Source organism: Corvus moneduloides, chromosome 3, assembly GCF_009650955.1.
Source record: "Corvus moneduloides isolate bCorMon1 chromosome 3, bCorMon1.pri, whole genome shotgun sequence".
Lineage (NCBI taxonomy): Eukaryota > Metazoa > Chordata > Aves > Passeriformes > Corvidae > Corvus > Corvus moneduloides.
In genome coordinates, this window is record NC_045478.1 from 76497355 (window position 1) to 76523754 (window position 26400).

Genomic DNA, 26400 nt, shown 5'->3' on the forward strand with positions numbered 1-26400 from the left:
AACTTTGAGTAGACTGCCCTCTGTGCTTCCAGACTACTTCCATCTTCAACAGATGTTGTTGCTGTAAACTGGTACAGTTCCTTACTGGGTGCTCTATTTACTGCTGCACAGAAGGGACAAGAGCTTGTAACCATCTGGTGTGATTTGGAAACCTAGGTACCAGGTTACTTGCACAGCCATACACCTGCAGGAGCTGAAATGAACTGTCCCTTTTATGTAGAAACACCTGAGATGTCTTGTGCTGGTTCTTGTCTTCATTACTGAAAACCAGATACTGTGCAGTGAAGCTGTCTGTGCCATATCTCATCAGAGCTAATGGGGCAGCCCACCTGTAGTGCTCAGTCTGAGCACTCATCTCAAATTTTTGGTACAGTAGTAGCTTCTTCTCTGGCATGGAAATAGCTACGCCAGAAAGGACTTTAGGGAAATGCTTCAGTCCTTTGATAAACACTTCTTAAGAACATGATTTTGAAATGGTTTCCTGCTTATAGTACATGTATCCATTTGTGAAAATATGTATTGTAATAATCCCTTTTCTCTGCACTCTTATTTTCTGTCTTGCATTCCTTTTTATTCTGAGTTTCTCACTTCAGTACATGAAATGTATTTATTAGTTTTTTCTCTTTTAATGATTTTTAAATATATTTTTTTTCATCATTTTAATATCTGTAAATTTTTTTTCCTTCATTTTTATGTGGTTTTCCTTACTTTTGGAACTTTTTAGTGGTATAGTTAACTTTTGAAATTGTATATTAGTGCAAATGCCTAGATATAGAATGTTTCGTAGTATTTCTTCTGTCTTTTTTGCATATTGGGGAAAAATTAATTTCTTGATTAAAAAATTTACTCAAATTGGTCAACAATGACTTGGCAATTTTGTGATGGAACAAAGGTGAAACTACACAAAGTTTTTTCTTTGAAAAAGCTTACTCAGATTAACTTCATTTAATCTTTTCCTACAGCAGTCTCAGTTAAGGTGCTTGGGTATCAAAAAAAGAGGTAAATTTAGAGAAGTTGGAAAGAAACAAGATAATCACCATGCTCACCTTACAGTGAAGTTTCCCACAAGTTTCTTGAAATTTTGTTCTAAAATCTATATACATAGATTTTTTCAGCTAGCCATTGTCAAACTATATGGAATGCTTGATCAAGCTGAAGTTACAAGTATAATTATCAGTGAATCTCAAATGTGTATGTTTATAAAAAGGGCTGCTGAAGTGGAAATACAGAAGACTCAGTGTGGTATTGTTCAGAAAGTTATTAATATGTTTGAGTTACTGCTTTTGGCAACTATTAGTTTCTCTACAAATATGTAATCCAATGATAATAAACTGTACTTTCAATGGTGATTCATGTCCTAAAGTTCCAGCATTTTTTGACAGAGCAGTATAGTTATGCAGATGTTCATTTTTCTGAAAATCAACTTGCATAACATCTGCAATATTTGGTGCATGATGGATTTAAATAACATTCAGGAGGTACAGTAGCTCCTCTCAAAATTAAAGAGTACAGCTTTATTAGCTGAGCTTCTTTTCTTGTCTGTTCTACTACAGCATGACAATTGAAAAAAAAAAAAAAAAAGACAATTTGTTAAATTAAAATTGCCAGTAGCTTACAGTTGTACTACTCTTTCTTTCTAGGAGCATAAAGAAGGACACCTTACATCCCTGCCTCGGGAGGTTTGCAGGTCATTTGTGAAAATAATTGAAGAAGTACTTGGTTCTCCCCCAGACCTGGAATTGCTGACACTGGTCTTTAATTTTCTCTTAGCAGTTCACCCTCCCACTAATACATATGTTTGTCACAACCCTGTCAACTTCTACTTTTCCCTACACATAGGTAAATATGCCACATTTAGCTAGAAATAAACAATAAAATAAAAATCTTGTCATAAACTAATATCTAAAAGAAAAAAAGATGTGCTGTATTTTAATGAATATCTATTAAAAAATATTGAACTGTTGGAACTTAATACTATAGACTAGTTTTAATTTTCTGAGACAGGTTACAGTTAGACTTTGCTTGGTTTACTTTGAGAGCTTTCTTCTGTCTAGATAATTTCTCTGGTGGTTATGCCTTTAACTTTCTTTAAAGTTTGATGCTGCTAAATAGAATGCTTAATCTTAGCTGCCTTTCTGGACACATTTGTCTGCAGGCAAATTTAGAAAAAACATCTAGCTTACCTATAAATGGAACTTCTTCAGAAATGTGTATTTGGTCCTTCCTGCACTTCTTTCTTGTTTCTTGTTACTGAATTCCTAGAAAAATAATCAGTCTGAGGAGCATTTTTAGCAACTGATTAGTTGCACTGCAGGATGTCATTGTCAGGCTCCATCAGTTCATTGCATACGAGCCACAGGCAGTGCTTGTGGGCTCTGAGGGGTGCAGACCTAGAGCAACAGCTGTTTTAATATATCTGTGCTGGATCATCATGTTGGCAAAATGATGTGAGCTTTAAAAAATATTTCTTGCACTTCTTAAAAATGTGAAACAATGTATAGTTCATGCTTGAATATTAGCATTGTACAACCTAAGCTATGATTTATGTAAACGTGGAAAGCATCATCCAAGTTTGAAATATTTTCTCCTTTTGCAAATACCTGTGTACCTCCAGTTTTAGTGATCAGTTTCAAAGGCAGCACAGTTGTGTTTATTTGTATCTGTCTTCTAATACTAACTGTTATAAAATTCTGAGTGAGGGAAGAATGCATGTTTTGATACTTGAAGCCTTTTTAGGCTGTTTGAGAACAGTCACCTGTTTTTGACATGACAAAGTCAGTTGTCAGTGCTGTCAGTATGTCTGCAAGGACTGTCTTTAAATATAATTGCTTTAGTACATCATTATATTTTCAGTGTTCTAAAGTAAATTTTGAAGTTATATCACTAAACCAAAAAGTGCTTTTTCTCAGTCTTTTGGATTTGAGCACTTCTCATTAGTCTCCAGTGATCAACTCAAAATGTAGCCTGGCTACTATGAGTCTAATTTGTCAGCAATGCAAACATAAAAAGTTTTTATGTAACTTCCCCCCTTATCTTTTCTTTCTAGATGGCAAAATTTTCCAGGAGAAAGTTGAATCACTTAGGTACCTGAGAAATTCCAGCAGTGGTGGGAAGTCAGTAGACAATTCTGCATTTGTGATTACGTCTCCAACTGGATTTACAGCTTTACCACTGGAAGGTAAAACAATACTGGAAAAACAAGGATGTTAAAACACACTCTTTTGGCAAATGACTAGAATGCCTTAAAGTGTTACTTTCCCACAGATATTTCTTACAAATCTCCCCCTGTCCCTTGGAGCTTGATGCCTGAGCAGCAGAGTAAGAAGGATGGAACAGAACATGCTACCTAAACTGCTCCTCATTCTTAAGCTGAAACAAATTGCCACATTGATGGCTCAGGCAGTGAAGTGGACCAGATAAGCAGAATCATTTCATTTGTTAAACAGACCTGCTAGAGATGCGTGAGAGCACCCTGACCTGGCAGCAGCTGAAGTAGCGAGCCATAGGCAGCTATCTTATCTGGGTAGAAAGCATTAAGCTGATACTTTTTGTGCATAATCCTTCACATCCATCCATGTATTTCAGTTCATATGTGACTGGCTATATTCTGTGTATCACAATGTAACACCTTTACAATTGATATCTTGTTGCTACTTAGTTTAGGAAAAGGAACTTGAGTCTTGAAGCGCTACTTCAGTTGAAACAGTGTTTATTCAAGTTTTTTTAGTCTTTTTAGTAAAGCAGCAGTATAAAGAACATATCACAGTATTAAATTGTGTGTGGAATCAGTCCTTTTCCCATATGGAAAATGTATGAAATCTCACTTTTCTAAATGAGTGCTTTTTTTTATCAGTATTTCCAGATTGTTGTTGTTGAATAGAGATTATTCGTATGAGCCAGAGGAATACTCAAAATAATGTTTTTTGTGAAAATAGATGTTTGAGTGTTTGTGCTTCCTAATGTTAATTTCAAAATTATATAAATTATACATTTATTTATATAAAATATTATATTTAATCAGGAACTGTAATAGTGATAGGACAAGGAGTAATGGGCACAAATTAAGAGGGGAAGTTTAGATTAGATATTAGGAAGAAATTTTTCAGTTTGAGGGTGGCAAGACACTGGAACAAGTTGCCCAGGGAGGTTGTGAATGCCCCAACCCTGACAGTGTTCAAGGCCAGGTTGGATGAAGCACTGAGCAGCCTGGTCTAGTGGGGAGGTGTCCCTGTCCATGGCAGGAGGTGCTGGGACTAGAAGACTTTTGAGCTCCATTCCATCCACTTAACATTGCATGATTCTATAAAATATCTGAACTTGTATGTGCGTTAAATAGCCTGCTACCTGCACTTGGGTTTGCAGTTTGTTGTACTACCTGCTAATGTGTGTGAAAGCTTGACTGTAAGACTGTTGCAGCTGTGTAGATCTCCCCTGTTGTGTGAAGGCCAGCTTGGTCAGGCTGTGTTGGCACGAGTATGTGTGTATGTATATTCATGCATTTCTTTCATATATATCTCGCTCATAAAAAAATACATTCCTGATGCATTGTCACTGCATTAGTACTAACTGGTTCATGGTCTCCAAAATACTTGTGAATGAAAAAACTCCTTTTCCTAGACTAACAGGAAACTTCTTCTACCTGTCTTGTATACAGACTACTTCCCCTCTTAAAACTATATTTTGTTAAAGACTTGTAACATGCTCTGAAAGTTTGACTGTTTCAGGTCAAAAGATGCAGTTAAAAGCAAGCGCTGTTAAATAAAACATGCACTTATTTGTTCTAATGTGAAGTATGTGTAAAACCTTAGTGTAAAAGGGTTGGTGAGTAGTATTTTGATGTCCACTGAAATACTGCAGATTGGACCTGTTACACAAAGCTCCAAATAGAACAACCTGCTCTATTTGACCCTGCTTTGAGCAAGGAGTCTGGTGTAGACACCTCCAGCTCTGCCCTCTACCCTCAGTGATTCTACAGAAGTTCCTGCTCAGGGTTAGGTGGAAGGATCATAACTTAAATCTAGAAACTCCGGTATACTGGCAAAAATTACATTGCATTTTGTTTCTTTCACATTTGTGACTTGCTAAACATATGGCTACATAGTAGTTTACTATCTCTACTTTGATTAACCAAATCTGAGCTGTGTTAGGCATTGAATCAGTTTTGCACATAAAATTAACTTGGGTCACTGCAATTTAAATGGATGAAGAGCATAACATTGAGAGAAAAGCTGGGTTTTAGCGTGAAAGAAATGCTGATCGTATCCTTATTTCTCTAGGGAGCACTTCCAAGGCTAGTGTACAGCAGAAGATAAGCTCTCAGGCACATAGAAGGCTTTCTAAAAGCTTACCAGCATCACCTACTTCCTCATCCCAAGTTCATCGAAAAAGACTTACTGAAAGAATGGCAAGCAGTGTTGATGACCTGCAGATCACTGGTGAACGTGACTACATTGATCTTCAGGGTAGAATTGGTTTTGTAGAAAGTTCTGAAACTATGAGGAGAGTACAGGAAGAACTCTTCCTTAGCAGCTGTGAGTCTGCAAAAACAGTTTGTGACTCAGAGCTAACATCTGCTGAAACATTTGAGGATATTGCAAAAGAAGTAGAGTTATCTGAAAATGCATTAGAGGGTAAAGAAGCTGATGCAGACCTGAAAGGTAATGAAGCTGCTGGTGGTGGTGCAGCTGGGGCATTGCTACGGCGTCCAGACAATCTGAAAGGACTGCCTTCGTTTCAGAAGGGTCAGAGTAATTTTGCAGGATTGGGCTTAGCATTCTCTGTTCTTGGAACATCATCAGCCATTGCTCGCTGGCCAAGCTTTGCTGACCAGAAGAATGTACTTCCTGAAGACTGGGACAGTCTTGCTTTTTCTTCAGCCAATGAGAATACCCCAAAACCATCTGAAAGCCCTGATGACAGGTAAGTGCATAAAATAATAAATTAACATGAGCTTTAATTTTACAGTTCTTGGTCTTGATTACTATTCTCTAAAATTTCGAAGCCTGAAAAGTAAGGGAATGTTTCCAATGGCTGTCATATACAAATTTTTAAGCTTTTAGTGTATGTTGTTTCAGTTTTTGCTGTATTTACATAAAAAAAATTTAAAATCAGGATTTTTGCTATGTACAGTAGAAGTGGGAACTGCTCACAAAAAAAGTAGTTCTGGTCAGAACTACTTTTTACTATCTGCCATCTAAAAATAAGTGTTAATGAAGATTGGTAGTAGGAGTATTGGAGAAATGATGTCTTCCAAATTTCTAACCCTTACCTTCTTCCTGTCCCTCAAGAATTACAACTTTGCATTTTTTAATTTTCCCTGCTGTAGATCATAAATAGTGGTAAAACATATTCCTCTGTTTTCAGATGTGCAGAAGACTATCTTGTGCTTATCTGTTGTGGATTATATGATCTCTTGCGTGGAGTTCTCCTAATCCTACCTGATATCATGCTAGAAGATGTGATGGACAAACTTATCCAACCTGATTATCTTATAGTTCTGGTGAACCACCCATCTCCTCTCATACAACAAGGAGTCATTAAAGTAGGCCTATATCAAATGTTTTCTGATAAAAAGATGTGAACTGGCATGGTTAACATGTTGGACATGTGATGGGTTTTTAATATTTTTGTTAAGCTTTCTTCAATTTTCTGCATCTATTTCTGAATTTTAAGATAAGTTTCCACCCCATGGATTTAAAAAAAAACCCAACCAAACAAAGCAACATAAACACAGACTCTTTGAATAGATAAACAAAGTCTATAACATAAGCCAAAGGCCTTAAGAGTTTATGATGGCATTACCAATGTAAATGGAAGCAACAATGTAGAAAGTCAGTGGCACAAAACACAATGCAGTAGGTAAAAAAGTGCTTGCACTTTAGTTTGGCTTTTATCAGAGTTGACTTTGAGCTATTCTGAGGAGTCATCCACACATTTGTGGACTGAAGATGGAGTTGAGGCTTTACAACATTTTCAGAGATTTTTGTAGTATTAAGGACAGTGTTCCTTAATGTAGATGAAAAACTTTGAGTAGATTTCTATTTTAATTTGAAAAAGAGTAAGACTGTATGGCTTTATTGAGGACAAAAGTCATGCATGCATTTGCATGCACACCAAAGTGCAAGATGGAACAAATGTAGGAAGTTTGAGTGTTTTTTTGCTAACTGTTGTGTGATTGCATCTGCCCCAAACTTTATGAAAAACATAAGAATCTTCAGATCAAAAATATATTATCAGATGTTGATTGTAACAAGGACAGTGTAGATTGCAGCTGCAATAGTATAATTGATGTTTTCAATCTTGAATTTTAAAAAATGTTATTTCAATCACAGACAACAATTAACTTTTAGGGCAATTATATTAAATGTTTAACTCTTACACCATAATTATGCATTTATTTTTAGTTGTTGGATGCATATTTCAACAGAGCAAGGAGGGAGCAGAAGGAGAAGTTCTTAAAGAATCGAGGCTTCTCTTTGCTAGCCAACCAGCTGTATCTTCATCAAGGGACTCAGGAAGTTGTAGAATGCTTTTTGGAAATGCTTTTTGGCCGCTCTGTTGGCTTGGATGAAGAGTAAGTAATGCTGTGTTTTTATGTCCCGTAACAATGTGTGAGTTACAAGCAGTGCACTTTGCTGGTCAACAGCCATAAAAAAAGTTCCTTCAAAACTATTTTGGTATGTTTTGCTTGCTTAACACTGAAATGTATTAAAATCTTTAGGGCTATTGTGTGGCCCTTAAACTGTTTGCAGGCAGCTTCATCTGATGGAGGCTGTGAGCTGGGATCTTGTAAACACTCAGACTTTCTGAGTGCCTCAGAGGCCTTTGCACTCAAATGTTCTGTAATCAGTTTAACTCTGTCTCTGATCCTACATGATACTGATTTGTATCCTTAAATAGTAGTCACTAGACTTCTGCTCTTGGATTTTGGAAGGTGATTAAGGAAAAATCTTGAAGCCACGGCTGCTTCCTGGTCTTGGCTCTAAATTTAAATGACTGCCCCTTTTAGGGAAAATCCCAGAGATACCCCATTTTCATGAACCAAAGAGCCACCTCATATTGACAGTAAAGGAGATTATCTTTAAGCAGACAGCTATATAAGTAAATGATATTTTTTAGAATTAGTCTGACTAAATGCTTGTGCAGAAATCACATGTGTAAATATAATCAGTGCAAAAATCTTCCAAAAAGTTCCTTCTCAATCGCTGCCTCTGCAGGATTTGTAGCCATATTACTTCTGCCTCTTGACCTGATCTTCACCACTCAAAAACTATTCCTGTTTAACTGCAATGTTTAGTCATGGCTGCTTAATTTGCCCCAAAACTGTTACTTCTTCAGGATTTATTATGAGGCTAGAAAGGTAATTCTAATGTCCCAAATTTTTAGGATTGTGTATAATAGTCATACGATAACTATTATAACTAGGCTGATAACCTTACAATAGTAACGCAGTTTCTTAGTGCACCAGTAAAATAAGGTCTGAAGCACTGCTTTGCATTCTGCAATCACAATAAGCCAGGTGCTAAACTTAAACTTCAGCAGCAACAGATATAGGATATCAAACCTGACAGTCAGTATATTGTTATATTGATGACAAGCTGTATTTGTTTTCTTGATAGTGTCTGTGTTGGTTGTAATAGTGACTATTGGAAAGGTGATGCATCCTTTTTCTACACTGATTAAAAACCCCTCTATTTTCATGAAATCTATATTGTAGACAGTTGGTAGTTAGCTGGAGCATCAGATTTAATTTTTAGGCACTTAATTTCTTTGAGGCTCTATGAAAAGTTTATTTTTCTCTTACTGGATTTTTTAGTAGATAGGTATTGATACTACAGCAAAATGTAGAAAATTACCATGGATATCTTTGCCAAAATACCAGTACCTGATATATAACTGGTATTCCAGTTGCATGTACTATTTTTTTAATCAGGCTGTTCTTTAGGATGCCACTTACTCATATTTCTGGTAACAGATTTGATCTGGAAGATGTCAAGAATGTTGGACTCTTTCGAAAATGGTGTGTCATTCCTGTTCTGGGTCTAATAGAGAATTCTCTCTATGATAACATTCTGCTGCATAACTGCTTCTGTCTCCTCCTGCAAATCATAAATTCCTGCTCAAAAGTTGCTGACCTACTGCTTGATAATGGTTTGCTCTATGTGTTGTGTAATACACTGGCTGCTCTCAATGGACTGGAAACAAAGTGAGTATTGTTTCTGTTGCTATCTATTCTAGGCACAGCCTTAAGGCTCACAAGAAAGTACTGTATTGTATTTTTTCTACTTTCTGAAATTATCAGAGAGCATGTACAAAATAATACTGGGTTTGAGCTTTTCAGCTTTATTTATATCTGTAATTTAAAGTTAATGTTTAGATAGTCAGTTCAAATAATGGAATATAAAATGTTCTTTCCATATCTTAAACATTCAAGGAAAATGACATTTTAAAATGTGATTTTTCTCACACTGTCTGCACTTTCAATGCTTTTCTTGATAAAACTGATCAGTAAGATAAAGGCCCAGAAAATTATAGCATTCTACTGTACCTATGGTCAATATCAAAACTGAAAAGTCTCTCCTGTACTGTCTGTGATTTAATATTTGAGATTTTGAGTAACTTCAATGACTTTATTAGCTATAAAGATTCTGTACTTTAAAAAAGGTTATAGAGGGAACAAAAGAGAGACAGGGTTTTCTTATTTTATTCCATTAGTTGGTATCCTGAAGAAATGGAAAGGTTTCCTTTTTACCTCAATATAGTTTTTGTTCAGCATGGTTACAAAATGAGATTATCCTGATATTTTTTTGAGAAATACAGGATTTCAGACTTGTTCTTTAACTTAAAAGTCTGATAGTAATACATCATTGCTTTGCCAATAAAACTGTGCTGCTCTCAACATTAGAATGCTTCAAAAATTTGCAGGCCTCCAATCTGCCAGAGTTAACACTGAAGAAATGTCTTGAAATATAACTTTCTAGTCTTCAGCAGTAACATTTTTATATGAAGTACAATGTAATACTAGGTACAGCGGGCAGAAGTAACAAGGGGAATAATAATGGGTCTTGTTAAGAGTTACAGTCTACTAGAATTGTCATGTTTCTGGTAACTACAACTTTGTTTGCAGCATTCCCTTGAATGACTACAAGTTACTTGCATGCGATATACAACAGCTGCTGATAGCAGTTGCAATTCATGCCTGCAGCTCCTCAGGTTCTCAATATTTTCGTGTTATTGAAGACCTCCTTGTGCTGCTGGGTCATCTTCAAAATAGTAAAAATGCAAGGATGCAAAGTAAGTTCTCTGCTAATTTTTGGGGTCATGGGACTGGAATATAAATCCCTTCCCCATTGTTTTTTGTTTAATATTCCTGCTGAGGGAGAAGGGGGAGTTTCCTGGTGATGCATCTTTCTCTTCTAAGTCATACTCAAATTAGTAGTTTTCCTTAGGAGCCTGCCTTGTGGTCAAGAATTGTGTACTGCTAATCTGAAAAAACAGTGACTGTAAAAGTTCTTTAAGGATATTTAAATGGAAACGTTCTGTGCCGTTTCATGTAGCTTGTTTTGGAGTAATCAAATTCAATGGCTTTTGTATGAGAACTCATTTCTGTAGTGTTTGTATCTGTGGAATAGTGAGCTGACTTTGTGTGACTCCTGTGGAATCTAGAGTTTTATAGCTCTTGACACATTTTGTGTTTTGACTTGTTACAAACATCTGGTAAAAATTCTTGAAGAGTTGTAAAGCAGGTCATGTATACTTTTTATGCCTCTCTCTCTAGATATGGCAATTGTTCTGCAGTTAAGAGTTCTTCAAGCAGCCATTGAATTAATAAAAACCACAGCAAGCCAAGATGCTCAGGAGCAGGCCAGTTCAGCCCCACCACCCTCAGCACCACATCACACAATGTTTCAAAAGCGCAAAGGCATCGCGGGTGAGTAGCAGAAGCGTAGCATTCTTGTACTTTCTCCTGTATGTATTACTTGATGGTTCCACAAGATTACCTTCTTTTGGGATTCTCTTAAATTCGCAAGTTGCTTAGTAAAGATGCTTTTAAAGTGATTCATAATGCTTGTAATAGCCAACCTCACAGTAAGATAATGCCAAAATCAAGTTAGTGCTTGTAACTAACACTGCTATGGTGTGAGGATTGCTTCGTTGCAACAGCTTTTCATTAGAGATCATCCTGAAATAAATACCTGCCACTCCAAATTTATACTTGGAAGTGCCACTGTGGTTTTTAAAACCTGTGTTCAGTTCTAGCTTCAGCAGTAATACTTTCCCAGTATTCAATAGCTTGTCAGTCCTGTAGAGGTTTTGGAGTTCTCTGGCTGTAAGTTGATTTTGTATGTTTCTTATAAATGAAGCTGCATTAAGGACTTCACAAAAGATACAATTTAACAACCTGTCAAAGACTTGTTATTCCCTATTTACTATGGGAATGTTTCTTTTGAGATGGTCATCTTTTGAGAACCCCCTCCATCAACCTAGTGAAATGTTATATACATATATATTAAGTATAGTGAAATGTTTTTATATTAGTGAACTTGGAAAGGCACTAAAGGTAAATAGAAATAGTTATTTCCAAAAGAAGGAAGTACAGTCAAGGCCTGCCAGTTCATTTCAAGAAAATTCTGAGGAATATTCTTGTAAGTTAGATACTGTGCTTCTATTAGTGGCAATAGGTATGGTACAAAATGTGTTTGATGATATGTCTGGCCCATCATTTGTACTGATGAACCCACTCTGCAATATGTGATATTTTGTTGCATCGCTAGTTTTTAATCCTTTATCCAATTTATACAATAAAAAGAGGAATAAAAGTAGTGTGTTCCATATTTTTGTGCAAAAACATTTGAAGTTATATGATAAATCTGATCTTGAGACTAACTCATTTTGTGGTATTACTTATTATTTGAAATTTATATATTTATTATCAAAAAGCTTTAAAAATTAAAAATAAGAAAGACAAAAACACCCAGTGACACTTCTGTTCCCTTTGATCTTGATGTATTTCGAATGTTAGTTTCCTTAAATGATGTGGTCTCTTTGGATGTAAGCAGTTGCTGAGTGATTGAGTTTTTCTACATTTTAGTAGAATTCTATTCATGCTTCTCTCCTTAAAGGTTCCAGGAAGTTTTCACTTGCTCAGTCTGATGCTCTGCTGGTGAAAATGCGCTCACTAGCAAGTGAAGAATTCAACATGATGATGCAGCGGAGAATGAGCCAAGAAAATCCTATCCAAGCCACTGAGTCTGAGTTTGCACAAAGGTTACAGAGGCTGACTGTTCTGGCTGTTAACAGGCTCATTTATTTAGGTAGGATTTCTTTTTGCTTGTTTCTGTTTTGATGACAACTGAATTCTTGCTTTTGCAGTGTTGACGTGTTAGGAAAGTCGTACTATTGACACAAGTTTAATGGATTTAGCCATAAAACATCATTCTCTGTGATTTGTTTCTCAGTATTATGTAACTGGCAATCTGGGTAATGTTTTTTATCTGAATGAACTGAACAGTTGTTTTATTTCTACATTAGTCCATTCGTGTGTTAGCTGCCTGAATTATTACCTGAAGATTTAATTGCCAAAGGGAGCATCTGCTCTCTTAAAATGCAATTTTTTAATGAAATGACTACATTAGTTATCAAGACTTGATGACTTTGAGAGCTAGTTCAAATTCTGCAAAAGCAAGAGAGAATAAATATGGTAAATATATCAGCAAAGACAGTGTTTGATATAATTAATATACAAATATAATCTTGTACTTTCTCCTGTATTGTACAATCTTTTAAATATAAAGGATTGTAGGATTATCACGCTTGAGACGGTACTGATCAATATGTACCTCTTAAAATTTAAGCCTCTACCGAAGAGTGCCTTGATGTACTGGGTATAACAGAAAATACAAGTCAAAGCAGACTTTCAACATCTCAACTGGAAGTTCCTGAAGAAGAAAGCCAGCAAGAACTGACTAGCAGAATAAATCCTTTTCTTAAAGAAATGGTCAAAATGTTGGTGGAAGGAATCAAAGTATCCATTGTAAGTAATTAGATGCTCTCCACATTGAAGCGTATTTCGTAAGATTCCTTTATTAGGAACTTTCATGCATAGTGTATTCGGTCCATAAATGCTTTTCTTACTGCATCTCCCCATTCAAGTGTGGCTTTAAAAACCCTGTTCAGCTTCCCAGTTACTCTGCAGTTGTAAAATAATAATAAATTGATCTGTTCTGATTTTTTATCTTTACATTTAGCAAAATTCTGCTTGAACAAGAACACAAAACTTAAATAGACTTTCTTGCACTAAGCAAATTTGCTTGGTGTTTTAAACTTCAGCATTTAGGTTTGCTGAAGCCTATAAAAGCAGATCTTCTGTGCCTCCACAGGTGGTGATTTTCTGAGCAATTTGTGTTTATAGTATTTTTTGGAGTTGGGAAGGACAGATTTCTCTTTTTCTCAATTCCTTCCAAAGGGCTGAAAGTCTTCTCTTCTAACATACAGGTGTTAGCTTGTCAGCCTTTCCAAGGTGATCAGTTTTTGCTTGGATAATATGAAGAGTGTTATTACTCTTTCTTAGGTCATCTTGGTAAAAGTGGTTCTACATAATTTTCTTTCTATCTCAGAAAAATTACGTTTGATAGATGGATTATCTTTCCATTGTGCCATACTGGTAGCACTTTGCAAAGATGGCAAGTTTCTTTTTGTGAACACACACATCTCCTTCCAAGGCATGGTTTCTAATCTTTTGAGGTAATCTGTTCAGAAACTGGTGATTAATGTAAAAGGGCTGTTGATTAAAATGAGCAATCAAAAAAACCCTCTGTTTTTTAAATCCTCTACATCACAATTTTCACTTTCTGGATTGTTTTAGTTGAATGCCTTTTAACCCATAATAATAATCACTGTACTAAATTAAAACACTTATTTTGGTAGATAAAACTTTGTCTTGTATTTTGATCATATTAACTGTGTTTATTTTGTAATGTGAAAAACTTGGTAGAAGTAAGCCCTAACTGTGTGATATTAAAAAGTTGTCTCCATTACTAAGGGCACCAGCAGAATGAGCACTCCAAAACAGCAGTGGAACAGGATCCTCTTGTTATGTAAGGACACATTCCGTACGCAACTTGGGAGGCTTCTTGTGCATAACTTGTCTCCTGTAAGGCCGCTGCAGGAGAGGAAGCAGGCTTTGGAGATGCTACATGAAGTAAACCACCAAGAGATTTTGCATGACTGTCTTAGCCCAACTTTGCAAGTAAGCTCAGGAGTGTTTGGGAGAAGTTTTTAAAACCTCTATTCAATTGTTTTAGATGTTACAGTTATTTAGAACTGTATGTGCCTAGTTGTTCACTGCTATTTTAGCAATGTTTAGTGACTGACAATTGGCATATAAAAGGCCTGCACGTACCTCTGCAATTGCTGTGCTGTCTTGAGGACAGATAGAATTAAGTCTGGGTATGTTGATGCTGTTCTGCATCGAACACCTTCCCTGTGCAGTGTAGAGACAAAAGGTGGTATGAGTTTTAACATGAAGGATTTTACTGAGGAAGCTAGGAATTAAGGTACCCTAAAATAGCAAATTAAGGAAGAAATTATCCTTGCTTTGGAATTCTTAACTGCAGACTTCCTGAAGCTTGTAAGAATTGATTTCAACTAGATTTTAAGAAGCAGTCAATCCTCAACCAAAGCAGTACTCTCTCTTTCCTTACTTAGCCTTTATCAGTTCTTAAAGTGGGATTGTGTATTCCATTTTCTTAAGTCAAATAGCTGAATAGGTTCTCCCTGCTTTTCCGAGTTTGTCAGAAGAAAGCTTTTTTTAATTGTACTCTGTTAGTTCAAGCTTGAGAGCAAGCATTTCTTAGAGCCACAGGGAGAAAGCAGGTAGGAATGTTGCAGTTTGAGACCTTCAGGAACTGCAAGAATGAAATAAGACATGCCACAATTTGAGTCACTGTATACTAAGAAGAGAAAGTATTTATTGGATTCATTTATAGCACTCATATTTCTGATCACGTATACATTATTCAAATAAATAACAGTTTTACCAGGAAAAAAACCCCTCTTTTACTAGCAATGGCTTCTGTGTGGGAGTGTCATGTTGAGTGCATTTAATTTATGGCTTGTGTCTGCTTAACTTCATTATCTGTCAGCTCTAATTTGATTAATCAAATGAGGTGTAGCGTTCTTGACAGGAAAAATTAGAAGTCTCTGGCACATATTTCCTGAAGTATAAACAAGGCTGCAGGAGCTGAGTACTCAGGGAGAAGAAACAGTTCTCTTGCAAGCCATTTGAAAAGTCACAAGATGCTGGGGCAAATCTTATTATGTGAGGATAAAATTCAGCATGTTTTTCTAGTTTTATAAAAGTTTAACCATTAAAGCTGACATCTTTTAAAATTAGAGAATAATTAGTAGAAGAAATCTGTGCAGTCTGCCTAGAAAAGGGAATAAAAGCAGAGGGGAAAAAACTGCTCAGTGTTGTCAAAACGAGAGTGACCATACATCTGTATTCCCCTCTTTCCTTCTTTTCATCTTCTAGCATGGGCCTAAATTAGTGCTCTATTTGTATGAGTTAATGCACAGTCACAGCGATGGGATGACCAAAGAGCAGCAAAGATCGGCAGGAGACTTAATGAATACACTGAAAAGTTGTGGCTATAAATGCATTCCCCTGAGCCCACGACGAAAACCAGATTTAATAAAAGCATTGAAAGAGGTTTGTGAATAAAAACTTTGCTTTAAAAACTGGGTGTATTTGAGACAGTTGTCTTATACGGGATCAGAGTTTAACTGCAGATTGTAGTATTCTTTGGTGCATGGCTTATGCTTTTGGGAATTCTCTTTGGGTTCTAAATATTTGTGTCACATACACTCAGCACTTCACAGCAAGCTCAGAAGCTTCTTGGTTAAATGTATTATTTAATCCAGATGAAGATGGGAGTTCATAATAAGCTACTAGTATCTCTTATTGTCAAGAAAATTTTTGATTTCTTGCAAAGAGAAAAATTATATATAAATACAATAAAATGGCAGTAACTGAAATGAAGCCTTGCTGGCTTTAAATGCTGTGAAGATATCAGTTGAACAGTTTTTTCAGTCTTCCTTTTTTAAATTGGCATCACCTTTAGCTTCTCCTTCCTTATTTTGTCCACCTGAGAAAAGAAAGTAATGTGTAAAACTTCCATTCAGGATCAGAAGAAATATGAGATGGAAGAAGGTGTAAACAGAGCTGCTTGGGAGAAGACAATGGCTAATAATCAACAGAAGTAAGTACCTTAAAGGGGCTGCAAGAACTCTAAGAAATGTCCTCTGTTCATCACTTTCCATTGCAAAGTTGCTGTGTGGTTATTATGGATGGGGTTTTTTCAAACTAGCAGCATCACTAGCTTTCAAGCTTTTAAGTTTACTGTTATATTACAGGCATATACATTTTGGTAGGTTGCATAATAAATGGCATTGTGTGAACCTCAGAATACTGAATTGCTTTTTTCCACATTTGGCATTTCACCCTTAATTTTACGACTACTGCATCTGTCCAATCACTTCTCCTGTTGCTGTGGTCTGTGCAATTAAATGTCCCTGCAACTAACCCTGATTTTCAACTAATAAAATACTGTATTCAGTATACAATTTGAATACTTTTGTGACCTATGTAGACTGCTGCTCCTTGGCCTAATTGTAAATTTCTGTACATTGTGGTAGATTGAGTTTTCCATTAATTTACATTTCAGGCTTTGCCATAAAAATCAGATTTGAGATGCACACACAATGTGCTTTAAAGTAGGCAAGTGCAGTAACTGTAAAGGTCAGCTCAGTCAAGTCCACACAGACAAGTGTTAAGACTTCATTATGTTCAGTGGCTTAGGAGATTTAATCAGTGGTAAATTAGTGTCCTTACTCCAGATTTTTACTGTAATGAGTATACATGAATTAGTCAAGCATGGTAATACATAGCCATTGATCTTCTGACTGGCTTGTCTTGTCTTTGGCCAAAAGTAATAGGTTTTTTGATGGCTAAGAAGCAGAAGGTGTCCATGAATCTCATGTAGGCTAAGTTGCTCTGCATCTGCTGTAACAAGAATTCTACATATCTACTGCTAAACTGATTGTATTTTATAAGGCATATTGGTGTCTTTCCCTTTTCAGTGTGTTTATCTGACATTTTAAAACACAACTCTCCTCCTCAGTCTCTTTCAACGTCTAGATACAAAATCTAAAGACATTTCTAAAATAGCTGGAGACATCACACAAGCTGTGTCGCTGTCACAAGGAATGGAAAGGAAGAAAGTAATCCAGCACATCAGGGGAATGTATAAGGCAGAGCTAAGTGCCAGCAGACATTGGCAGGAACTTGTTCAGCAGCTTACCCACGATCGGTGAGTTTTCTCATCTCGATGAAAAAGTGAGAGAGACTTGATGCCTGACATGCACTTCTCATGCTACTCAGAGGCATGTGAAATTGAGATGATATTAAAATTAGAATTACTTTTGCTAACCATCTGATAGTAAGACTTATAAAAGACTTGATTTTTTTTTTTACCCTATCTTTTTGGGTGAGTAGCCAAGTAGTATTTCTATGCCATTTAGACAGTTTTTTTTTTCATCATATACATTTTGCTGTGCCCAGTAAAATGAAGAGTGTCCTAAAGTTTTCATATCTTTCCCAACATAGATGGAGTAAAAAAATTTTTTTGGGGTAATGTTGCTTGTATTAGCATCTAGATGCACTGTTCACTAAATAGTGTAGAATAAAGGATGTTAATGTTGATAACAAACCAAACTGTTATTTTCATCACTGCAGAACTAGTATTATCTCATGTTTGCAGCAGCAGAGTTTTCAAAATAATGTTGGATGCATTGTATTGCTGTTTTCATTAGAGTAGCTTCAGAATGGTCTTACAGCAGAAGCTTGTAAGCAGTTATTCAGTGGAATAGTACATGAAAATAAACTACAGAATTTAGTCTCAGTATTTTTTCAGAAGTAATTGTCCTGTGTACTACTGTGCAACTTCTATCTTTGTAGTAGTTGAAGAAGAACAGAATTAATAAGTGCATATTCTGCCTCTGCTGCCAAACTCCTAACCCTTTTTTTTTTTTTTTTTGTCAGTGCACTCTGGTATGACCCAGTCTATTACCCAACTTCTTGGCAACTGGATCCAACAGAGGGCCCAAACAGAGAGAGGCGCCGCTTGCAGAGGTGCTACCTAACTATTCCAAACAAATACCTTCTCCCAGACAGGCAAAAACAAGAAGGTAATTAAAACATCTTCTATGCTGGATGTAGTGTAATGTCTGAATTGTAATGACTCTTGGTACCTTATTATTTGTGATTTCTTTATAGGTGTGATTAAAACTCCATTGTCTTACTTATTTGAAGACAAAACACATTCTTCTCACTCCTCTACTGTAAAGGACAAAGCTGCAAGTGAACATATAAGGTAAGTTTTGGATAGCACTTGCTTCCCTTTCTTATCTTTTCCTAATCGAATGAAACAGCTGTCACTTTTTTGTCTAAATAAACTATTTTTTTTAAAAAGGTAGTGGGAAATGAGACAAGTGACAAAAACAGTAGGCTTCTTGCTTTACTCTAAAGCAAAATACTAGAGCTACCAAATACCATCTGGTGTGCTGTGGATAAGACTTTTGTGGGATAACCGGACAGGATATCTGATTTTCACTTAGTATCTCTGACTGTCCTAGATATCTAAGATCTGGTAGGTCTTTCCATCAGTGTTCAAAAGCAAATTGTGTTTTCATCCTCTCTGCTTTTATCGTTGCATTACTCAACTCTGCAGTTGAGTCAATTTGCCACCTGTTAATACAGCCTAAAACACATCCAAAGAAATATACATGCAAAATAGACTAATGAGCAAGTCTAGAAAGTTGAGGTACTATTTTCTTTTCCTCTTTGGGATATGAACCATTAGTCACGTTGGACAGTTTTTCTTCAGCTGTAACCTTGGAGGCTGTTGGCTTTAGTGAGGAGGTTGACAGCTGGACTGACAATCTCACAGAGTCAGACCTGAAGCCAGTAAGAATTTACCCATGAGAATATTACAGTGAAATCCACAGAGAAGGCCAAGAAGATAGTCAATGAGAGAAGATGTTCTGGACACAAGGGGAGGATGTTCTTGTTATGGGACATTGAGAGTGTACAAGGAAGAGCTTGTGGATAATATGTAGCACCTATGTTTTTGCTTGTATAGCTAATTGTTTTGCTGTCTGAATGGTCATTGTTTGTTAGACAGCCTTGTCATTGTTTGCTAAGCAGCCAATCTCAATTAGGCCACAGCATCTGTGAAAAGGTATAAGGATAGCAGTAGAGAAAATAAAAAATCTTTCTACCTTTCTCGACTATGGATTATGACTAGTGCATGCTTTTATGTCCACCTCAACAAAACCACACTTTAGGTCAGTTTTAGGTCTGCTGAAAGGTACATAACTCTGTAAGGATAGGCGTTACCATAATCCATAAGCATTTCCACTTTGAAATATTTCAGAGTTAATAGAAGATGTGTAAGTGTAGCACCTTCTAGAGAGACTGCTGGTGAACTGTTGCTAGGTAAGTAGAATTTTCAGTCTTTATAAATATATTTTTGGTGTAAGATTCTGCTGTATATATAAACCTGGCTAGTTTTTTTAAGTAATTGAGCTGTTGCCTGCCTTCTTGTGGATTAGATACTTTATATGTCAATTTTGCCTTTCTTCTTTACTGTTTGCATGAGTGCTGTTTGAACTGCCGTTAAGTTTTAAGATCTGCAGACCACTTGCTAAAATATGTGGAATGATAAATTGTATTTCTGCTAAGTACTGTCTTGCCCCAGGTGCTATTCTTAGCATTCTTAACTCTTGAATAATGTTTATATAACCCAAAGATGCATTGTGCAATATCATGTACGTTTTTATAACTTTTTTGCTGTAGGAAAATGTGGCATGTATTTTGTAGAAGATAATGCTTCAGACACAATTGAAAATTCGGTAAGTGTCAGAACATGTTGTCCAGCTTTAATTTTTCCAGACTATGGCCATGAGTAGCTTTCTTCTTCAGCAATTTCAGTGGCAGTAGCACTAGAGTTAGAGATCTCTGGACAAAGCCAACCAAACTGATTAGTTTGGTTTGTGTTGCATAGCCCTGGCTATGGAATTGGTGGTGATAGAAGAAAACAGGAAAGATGTGGGCCTGGGCCTGAGACTGGGAGGGAATGAGGAAGGGGTGATGTGAGAGGCTTCTGCACCTTGCAGTCCATTGCTTTGAGTTAATCAGCAAATGCACAGAGTTTGCTTTGATCTGCACCTGAGAAGTTGCCTTAGTGGAAGCTGGAACACTATGAAGTGCAGAAACTCAAAAGTTTATGAATTGTGCTGTGCTCCACAGCATCTGAATCTTGACTTTTACATTATATATGATGTTCTAGCTCTTCCCTTATTCAAGAGGACTATTTCATGAAGGAAATGGGAACTGACCTAATCCTTCTGATGTGTTGTTTATCCATCCAACAGACATGTAAAAGTAATCAAGATATAGATTGCATTCCTGAAAGATTTAAACTGCTTTTACAGAGCTCTTCCTTGCATCTACTAAACAGACAGCTCCTGTGGTTTAGGATGCTACCAGCTGCTTTGTCCTTCACAGAACTGTCAGAGCTGGGATTCACAACAAAGCTTTGCTTGCTCTGATTGGCTGTCCAGTATTTTAGCTTAAGAGCCAGTGAAAATGTGGCATTGCTTGCTAGTGCTGGATAGGGAACTGGAGCAGCTGAGGAGCATGTGTGATGTTCTACCCACTGCCTTGAGGAGAGTGGAGGATGGGGAAAGTAGCTAAAGAAAATCACAACGAAGTATTAAAGCATTGCATTAAAATTAAAGTTTGCCTTATGATATGCTGTATTGTTATAAACTGGCTGCATTGAAGGGTTTCTTGTTTGGAAAATCCACTATTTAAAATTACTTTTTAAATTGCAAATTCTACAGAGTTTTCATGGAGAAACTGAACCAGCATCATTTTCTTGGACCTATGAGGAAATTAAGGAAGTTCATAAGCGCTGGTGGCAGTTAAGAGACAATGCTGTGGAAATCTTTCTAACAAATGGCAGAACTTTACTCTTGGCTTTTGATAATACAAAGGTACTGTGCACCAATGCAGAGTAATGCACCAAAGTATTTTGCTGTGTCTTTATAACATGTATATTCATGCCTTAGTTTTTAAAGAGACCTGTTGCATGGACTGTTGCTGCTAATTAAATTCTGCCTAATACCTTTGAAAGAACTTCTCAGCTAAACTTCTAGACAATCATAGGCATGTTGTAAAACACATCTGATATAGTAAGACATTAAAGAATCTTAATAATCCTAGACATTATTCTATTACAGTAGATATCTGGAAATACGTAAAATGAGAGAAACTTAGTCTTGATAGTTTTAACCTTTTAAATTGTGTGATTAAAGGTATGGTATTTCCTTCTAGGTCCGTGATGATGTGTACCACAACATCTTGACTAACAATTTGCCTAACCTTTTGGAATATGGAAACATTACTGCTTTGACCCACCTGTGGTGCACAGGACAGATTACTAACTTTGAATATCTGACTCATTTAAACAAACATGCGGGCCGTTCCTTCAATGATCTCATGCAATATCCAGTATTTCCTTTTATACTTTCTGACTACACCAATGAAACGCTGGACCTAAATGATCCCTCGGTATATAGGTAATATGAAATGCTTGAAACCCTTTTTTTCCAAATACTTTAACTGATCACCCTATATAGCTTTTTAGCTTTGTTGTACTAAACTGCAGACACGAACAAATGGAACTGTTCAGGGACAAGCCTCATCTGTAATAACTTGGGCTTTTACAGTAAGTGGCTGCTTTGCCTGGGATATTGAAATAAAACAGGTGTGGAGATGCAAATGGAACGTATTGGACTTGCATTGTCCTAATAGGATATGTATAGTTCACAGATTTAACATAGAAGCTGTATGTTTAAATTCACATGATTACAGACTTCCTGGCCAATTAGCGAAAATTAAATAGAAAAGGAAATAATATTGTAAAATACTTGGGCAGTTACAAAATCAGTCTTCATTGCGAATGGATTTGAGTGAATTGTCCCACCCTAATAAATTTCTGTTAAGCTGATTTAACATTTGTGTGCACTAAGTCTGCCTTTATAGGAGGCCTCTGATTTGACTGAGGCACTTGGCATTTGCTTGCCTGTTAACTGTGCTGTGGATCTGAGTTTCCCTTTAGCACTAACTAAAAGTTGTTCTTTTCTTTTCTGAACTTTCATGAAAAATGTTATGTTTTCCTTGTCCTTTTAATTATATTAAAGGCATTATTCTTAATATTGTATTATTAAATTATCTGTGTTAATATTGTAATAAAAATTACAACATATCAGTACTGCTTCTGTTGCAGAAACCTGGTCAAACCAATAGCTGTGCAGTCTAAAGAAAAAGAGGATCGTTATGTGGATACTTACAAGGTAATTTGGATAACTTTTTCTTCTTGCCTTTGTCCCATGTATAAATGACACAGTGGCTTTAGTTTCTGTAATGTATATTTATTGGGGAAGAATAAACCACAAATACAGTATTTCCTGGCTACAGAACTCTTATTTCCAGGAAACATTTCCTGGGAATTGTTTTATGACATGCTTGGAACTTGTGTTTGTTCCTGTACCCAAAATCATAAATCAATTTAGCCTATCCATGTGATACTGTTGAGGAATTTAAATGGGTACCGCCTCATATTGGAACATGTGTACATTTAAAGAACGCTAAAGATAAGGAAGATAATTTACTGCTGTTTACTTGACATTACTTTGGTGGAATTTGTAGCTATTTGTTCTGTTTGATAACAGAAAGGCTGTTTTCCCTCACATACTCTGTTATTTTAACATGCCCTACAATGATAATGATGCTTTTTGATTTTTTTTTTCCTCTTTAACATGTATTAAAGGCTGTAGGAAATAGCAACATACTGGGGAATTAAAGCATCTGCAGCTGGACTTTCAAACTTGTCTGTGTCACCATGGTTGGTGTATTATTTGCAAATACTGTTTTTCCATGACTCTGCTGTGTTAGAAAACAAGAGGGGGAAGTGGGGAAAAGTGAAAGTAATAAATAGTGGAAAATAGGTCATTTAAATTGGCTAAAGACTTCAATACCTAACTGGATTGTAAAAGTGATTGTGTGTCTTAAAACATTTAGAAGTGTATTTGATTCCAAATCACTTTAAAATGTATGTTCCTGAAAAGTTTGAGAGTTTATTCCTAAATGATTTAGGCAAGCTCTTATTTTTGTTGTTGGAATGCATCTAAGGAGGAGGTTTGTGATTTTTTTTGTTTTTTCTCTACTATTTTTCTAGTATTTAGAGGAAGAGTACCGTAAAGGAGCACGAGAGGATGATCCAATGCCCCCTGTACAACCATATCACTATGGATCTCATTATTCTAACAGTGGAACTGTGCTTCATTTCCTAGTTAGGCTGCCACCTTTTACTAAAATGTTTTTAGCTTATCAAGGTAAGGTTACATTTGCTTGCACTTGCCTTTCATATCTGGGCCTTGTTCCAATGACCCAGGATTGCTGTATTTTGCCCTATTTAGCATAATTTTTCAGTTCCAAACAGCTGAGCTCAGTAAAATTTAATCTGGTATGCTTTAACAGTAAGTAGATCCATTCCTGAAATTATCAAGCTAGACCATAAAGCTGTTCATCTGATGTTTATACCTTTGTTTCTATAGCATAAAAATCTGACCTTTATTTGACTTGCAGTCCATGTGTAACACAAAGCAATTGAGATAAGAGAATTCTAAATGCTCTCAGCTAACTGGAGGGTAGTTAACTATGTGAAGTTGCAGATGTGCAACTGTTAGGGTTCATCATCAATGTAACAATTGAGTTTGGATTTCTTTACAGATCAAAGTTTTGACATCCCAGACAGAACTTTTCACTCTACCAATACAACCTGGCGGCTCTCTTCGTATGAATCAATGACTGACGTAAAGGAGCTTATACCAGAATTTTTCTACCTTCCTGACTTTCTAGTTAACAGAGAAGGTATACTAAGAGAACAACAAAACTATATACCCAAAAGAGTTGTATGATTGAGCATATGGGTTGAAACTGAGAACATTTATATCCCTTGGCTGAATATGCTAAGCTGTAGATGTATGGGAGAAATCTGGCACAAATTTGTGGGATATGCTAAAAAAGCTGCTATGTGGGAGTTAAGCTAAGTTTTTCCCTAATTTTGTCAGTGGGGCAAAGGAGTTTGCTGTTTTCTCATTTTTCCATTTGAATGAGTATGTACAGCTGAATGTGTTTTGGAGAGACTTGCTAATGATGCTGCTTTGTTGATTGTTAATCACTGTGCTTAGTTGTTAAATTTTGTACAACCCTATAGACCTTTTTGAAGTTACTGTCAACTAAAATGTTGGATTATTCGCTCCCCTGATTCTAGGTTTTGATTTTGGAGTGCGTCAAAATGGTGACAGAGTTAACCATGTCAATCTTCCACCTTGGGCTCGTAATGATCCTCGTCTGTTCATCTTGATTCATCGTCAGGCTTTGGAGTCTGATCATGTTTCTCAGACAATCTGTCACTGGATTGACTTGGTGTTTGGTTATAAGCAAAAAGGCAAGGCCTCTGTTCAGGCTATTAATGTCTTTCATCCTGCAGTAAGTATTTGTTTGTTCACTGTCCTTAGTAACTTAATGGGGGAGAGTTTGGTCTGGCTTGCTTGGAAAACAAGATCTCTTGCTCATGAAGTATTGAAGAATAAGAAAAGGCTTTAACCATTTCAATGTCGAACTGTAAGATCCCAGGGAGTATTGTGAGACTTGGTGAATTGTTCCTCTTTCTTGCCTTGAGCTAGGTGTGGGGGATGATCAGGTCTGGGGGTTAAACCCTGTGGATAGTTGTTTGCAGTGGCTTGCAGTAGTCTGATTATTTTAACTGTGTGTATCTGCTTCTGCCTAATTCAAAAGCCTTTAATTTAGGCAGGTGGTGCTGCAGCTTTTGATAGGACTAAAATAGTTCTGATTGTCCTAGGCTCATTGTGTTTTACTTCATACATGTCTTCTGTTCTGTCCCTCTAATGAGCATTTTTCTCTACAGTAAATTTAATTTCAAGTAAGTCTTCATTGAATGTAAAGACTTCCAGGGTTTCACTACTTTATTGTAACATGGATATCTTGGATTGTATTTTTTAGCTTCAATCCTTAATATCACAAGGTTTGCTCAGCAGGTAGTCCTGGTTTTAAATGCATTCAAATGTTTTGTGTTTTAAGTGTTTGTTTATGGCTGGAAAAGCGAATAAAACAGTAGTGTTTGGCAGTGATGGCTTTTTCAAGTAGCCATCTGAATACTTCCCTTTCTTTTCCTCTTTTTGTGCTTAAGTATTGTTTAGGTTAGTATCCTGAGCTTCAAATGTTAAGATTGTCTTCATTTTTTAAAGTGAAAAGTCAAGGCCTTTGGTGTGACTGAGGAAAAGTGTGTGGTGCACAATTGGAGAGGCATGAAAAAGACAAGTAAAAGGAAATAATTTCCACTCTCTTGAAGTATGAGGTTTCTTTCTCCTTCCTTAGCCCAAAAGAGAGCTTTAATATGCTCATTAAAAAGAGGTTAAGGAAATAAACTTTTCCAGTTCTTTCCAATTCTTTTGTTTATCATCAGCAACCCTTCCAGTTTTGCAGATTGGTAAAGGTCTCAAAGAAAACCTTTTTGACAGAAATTAGTCATGGCATTAGATGTAGGAGCAGCTTATATGATAATCCTTGAAGTGGTAGTTTATTCCAATGAAGAGGACATGACAAGGTTACTGTTCTCAGTGGCTCTTTAATCATCAGTCACTGTGGGACGGCTTCTGGTCCACATCTTAAGCAAACAACTCAATATTATGCCTCTGAATTTGTGTGTACGTGTTGCAAAATCTTTCCCAAAGACAAACCTGACAAGCTTATTCTTGCCCATCCCCTTTCTTTTTTCCCTGTAGACCTATTTTGGGATGGATGTTTCTGCTGTTGAAGATCCTGTTCAGAGAAGAGCCCTTGAAACAATGATAAAAACATATGGGCAAACGCCTCGCCAGCTGTTCCATGCAGCACATGTTAGTAGACCTGGATCCAGGCTTATCATGGAAGGAGAACTTCCTGCTGCCATGGGATTACTAGTGCAGTTCGCTTTCAGAGAAACCAGAGAACACACTAAAGAAATAATCTATCCAGTATGTAATTTTCAGTTGCAAGATGGTTTAATTACTATTCATATGCTGTAATTATTGTACCATGTATCCTTGGTTTAGAATTTTCTCCCTGAAAGTGCTACTTGCTGTATAGTACTGTAAAGAAAATACACAAAATTAGTAAGTGATAGTGAAAATTACTTTCATGGATTTGTA

General features: G+C 36.4%; 1 protein-coding gene across 4 annotated transcripts in view; it reads left to right on the top strand.

Annotated features, from left to right (window-relative positions):
• LYST (lysosomal trafficking regulator) overlaps nucleotides 1–26400 on the top strand; it is a 79100-nt gene that overhangs the window by 41293 nt on the left and 11407 nt on the right. For all 4 annotated transcript variants that reach the window (XM_032102262.1, XM_032102264.1, XM_032102260.1 and 1 more), the window contains 25 exons: nucleotides 1641–1839; nucleotides 3047–3178; nucleotides 5277–5919; nucleotides 6364–6541; nucleotides 7404–7573; nucleotides 8975–9205; nucleotides 10127–10293; nucleotides 10778–10930; nucleotides 12123–12314; nucleotides 12855–13033; nucleotides 14042–14248; nucleotides 15533–15709; nucleotides 16183–16259; nucleotides 17181–17369; nucleotides 18101–18246; nucleotides 18335–18431; nucleotides 19494–19555; nucleotides 19916–19971; nucleotides 20965–21117; nucleotides 21458–21702; nucleotides 22413–22479; nucleotides 23364–23520; nucleotides 23918–24058; nucleotides 24462–24679; nucleotides 25996–26226. In XM_032102262.1, coding sequence (XP_031958153.1) covers nucleotides 1641–1839; nucleotides 3047–3178; nucleotides 5277–5919; nucleotides 6364–6541; nucleotides 7404–7573; nucleotides 8975–9205; nucleotides 10127–10293; nucleotides 10778–10930; nucleotides 12123–12314; nucleotides 12855–13033; nucleotides 14042–14248; nucleotides 15533–15709; nucleotides 16183–16259; nucleotides 17181–17369; nucleotides 18101–18246; nucleotides 18335–18431; nucleotides 19494–19555; nucleotides 19916–19971; nucleotides 20965–21117; nucleotides 21458–21702; nucleotides 22413–22479; nucleotides 23364–23520; nucleotides 23918–24058; nucleotides 24462–24679; nucleotides 25996–26226 — 4467 coding nt within the window. The remainder of the gene's footprint in view (nucleotides 1–1640; nucleotides 1840–3046; nucleotides 3179–5276; nucleotides 5920–6363; nucleotides 6542–7403; nucleotides 7574–8974; nucleotides 9206–10126; nucleotides 10294–10777; nucleotides 10931–12122; nucleotides 12315–12854; nucleotides 13034–14041; nucleotides 14249–15532; nucleotides 15710–16182; nucleotides 16260–17180; nucleotides 17370–18100; nucleotides 18247–18334; nucleotides 18432–19493; nucleotides 19556–19915; nucleotides 19972–20964; nucleotides 21118–21457; nucleotides 21703–22412; nucleotides 22480–23363; nucleotides 23521–23917; nucleotides 24059–24461; nucleotides 24680–25995; nucleotides 26227–26400) is intronic.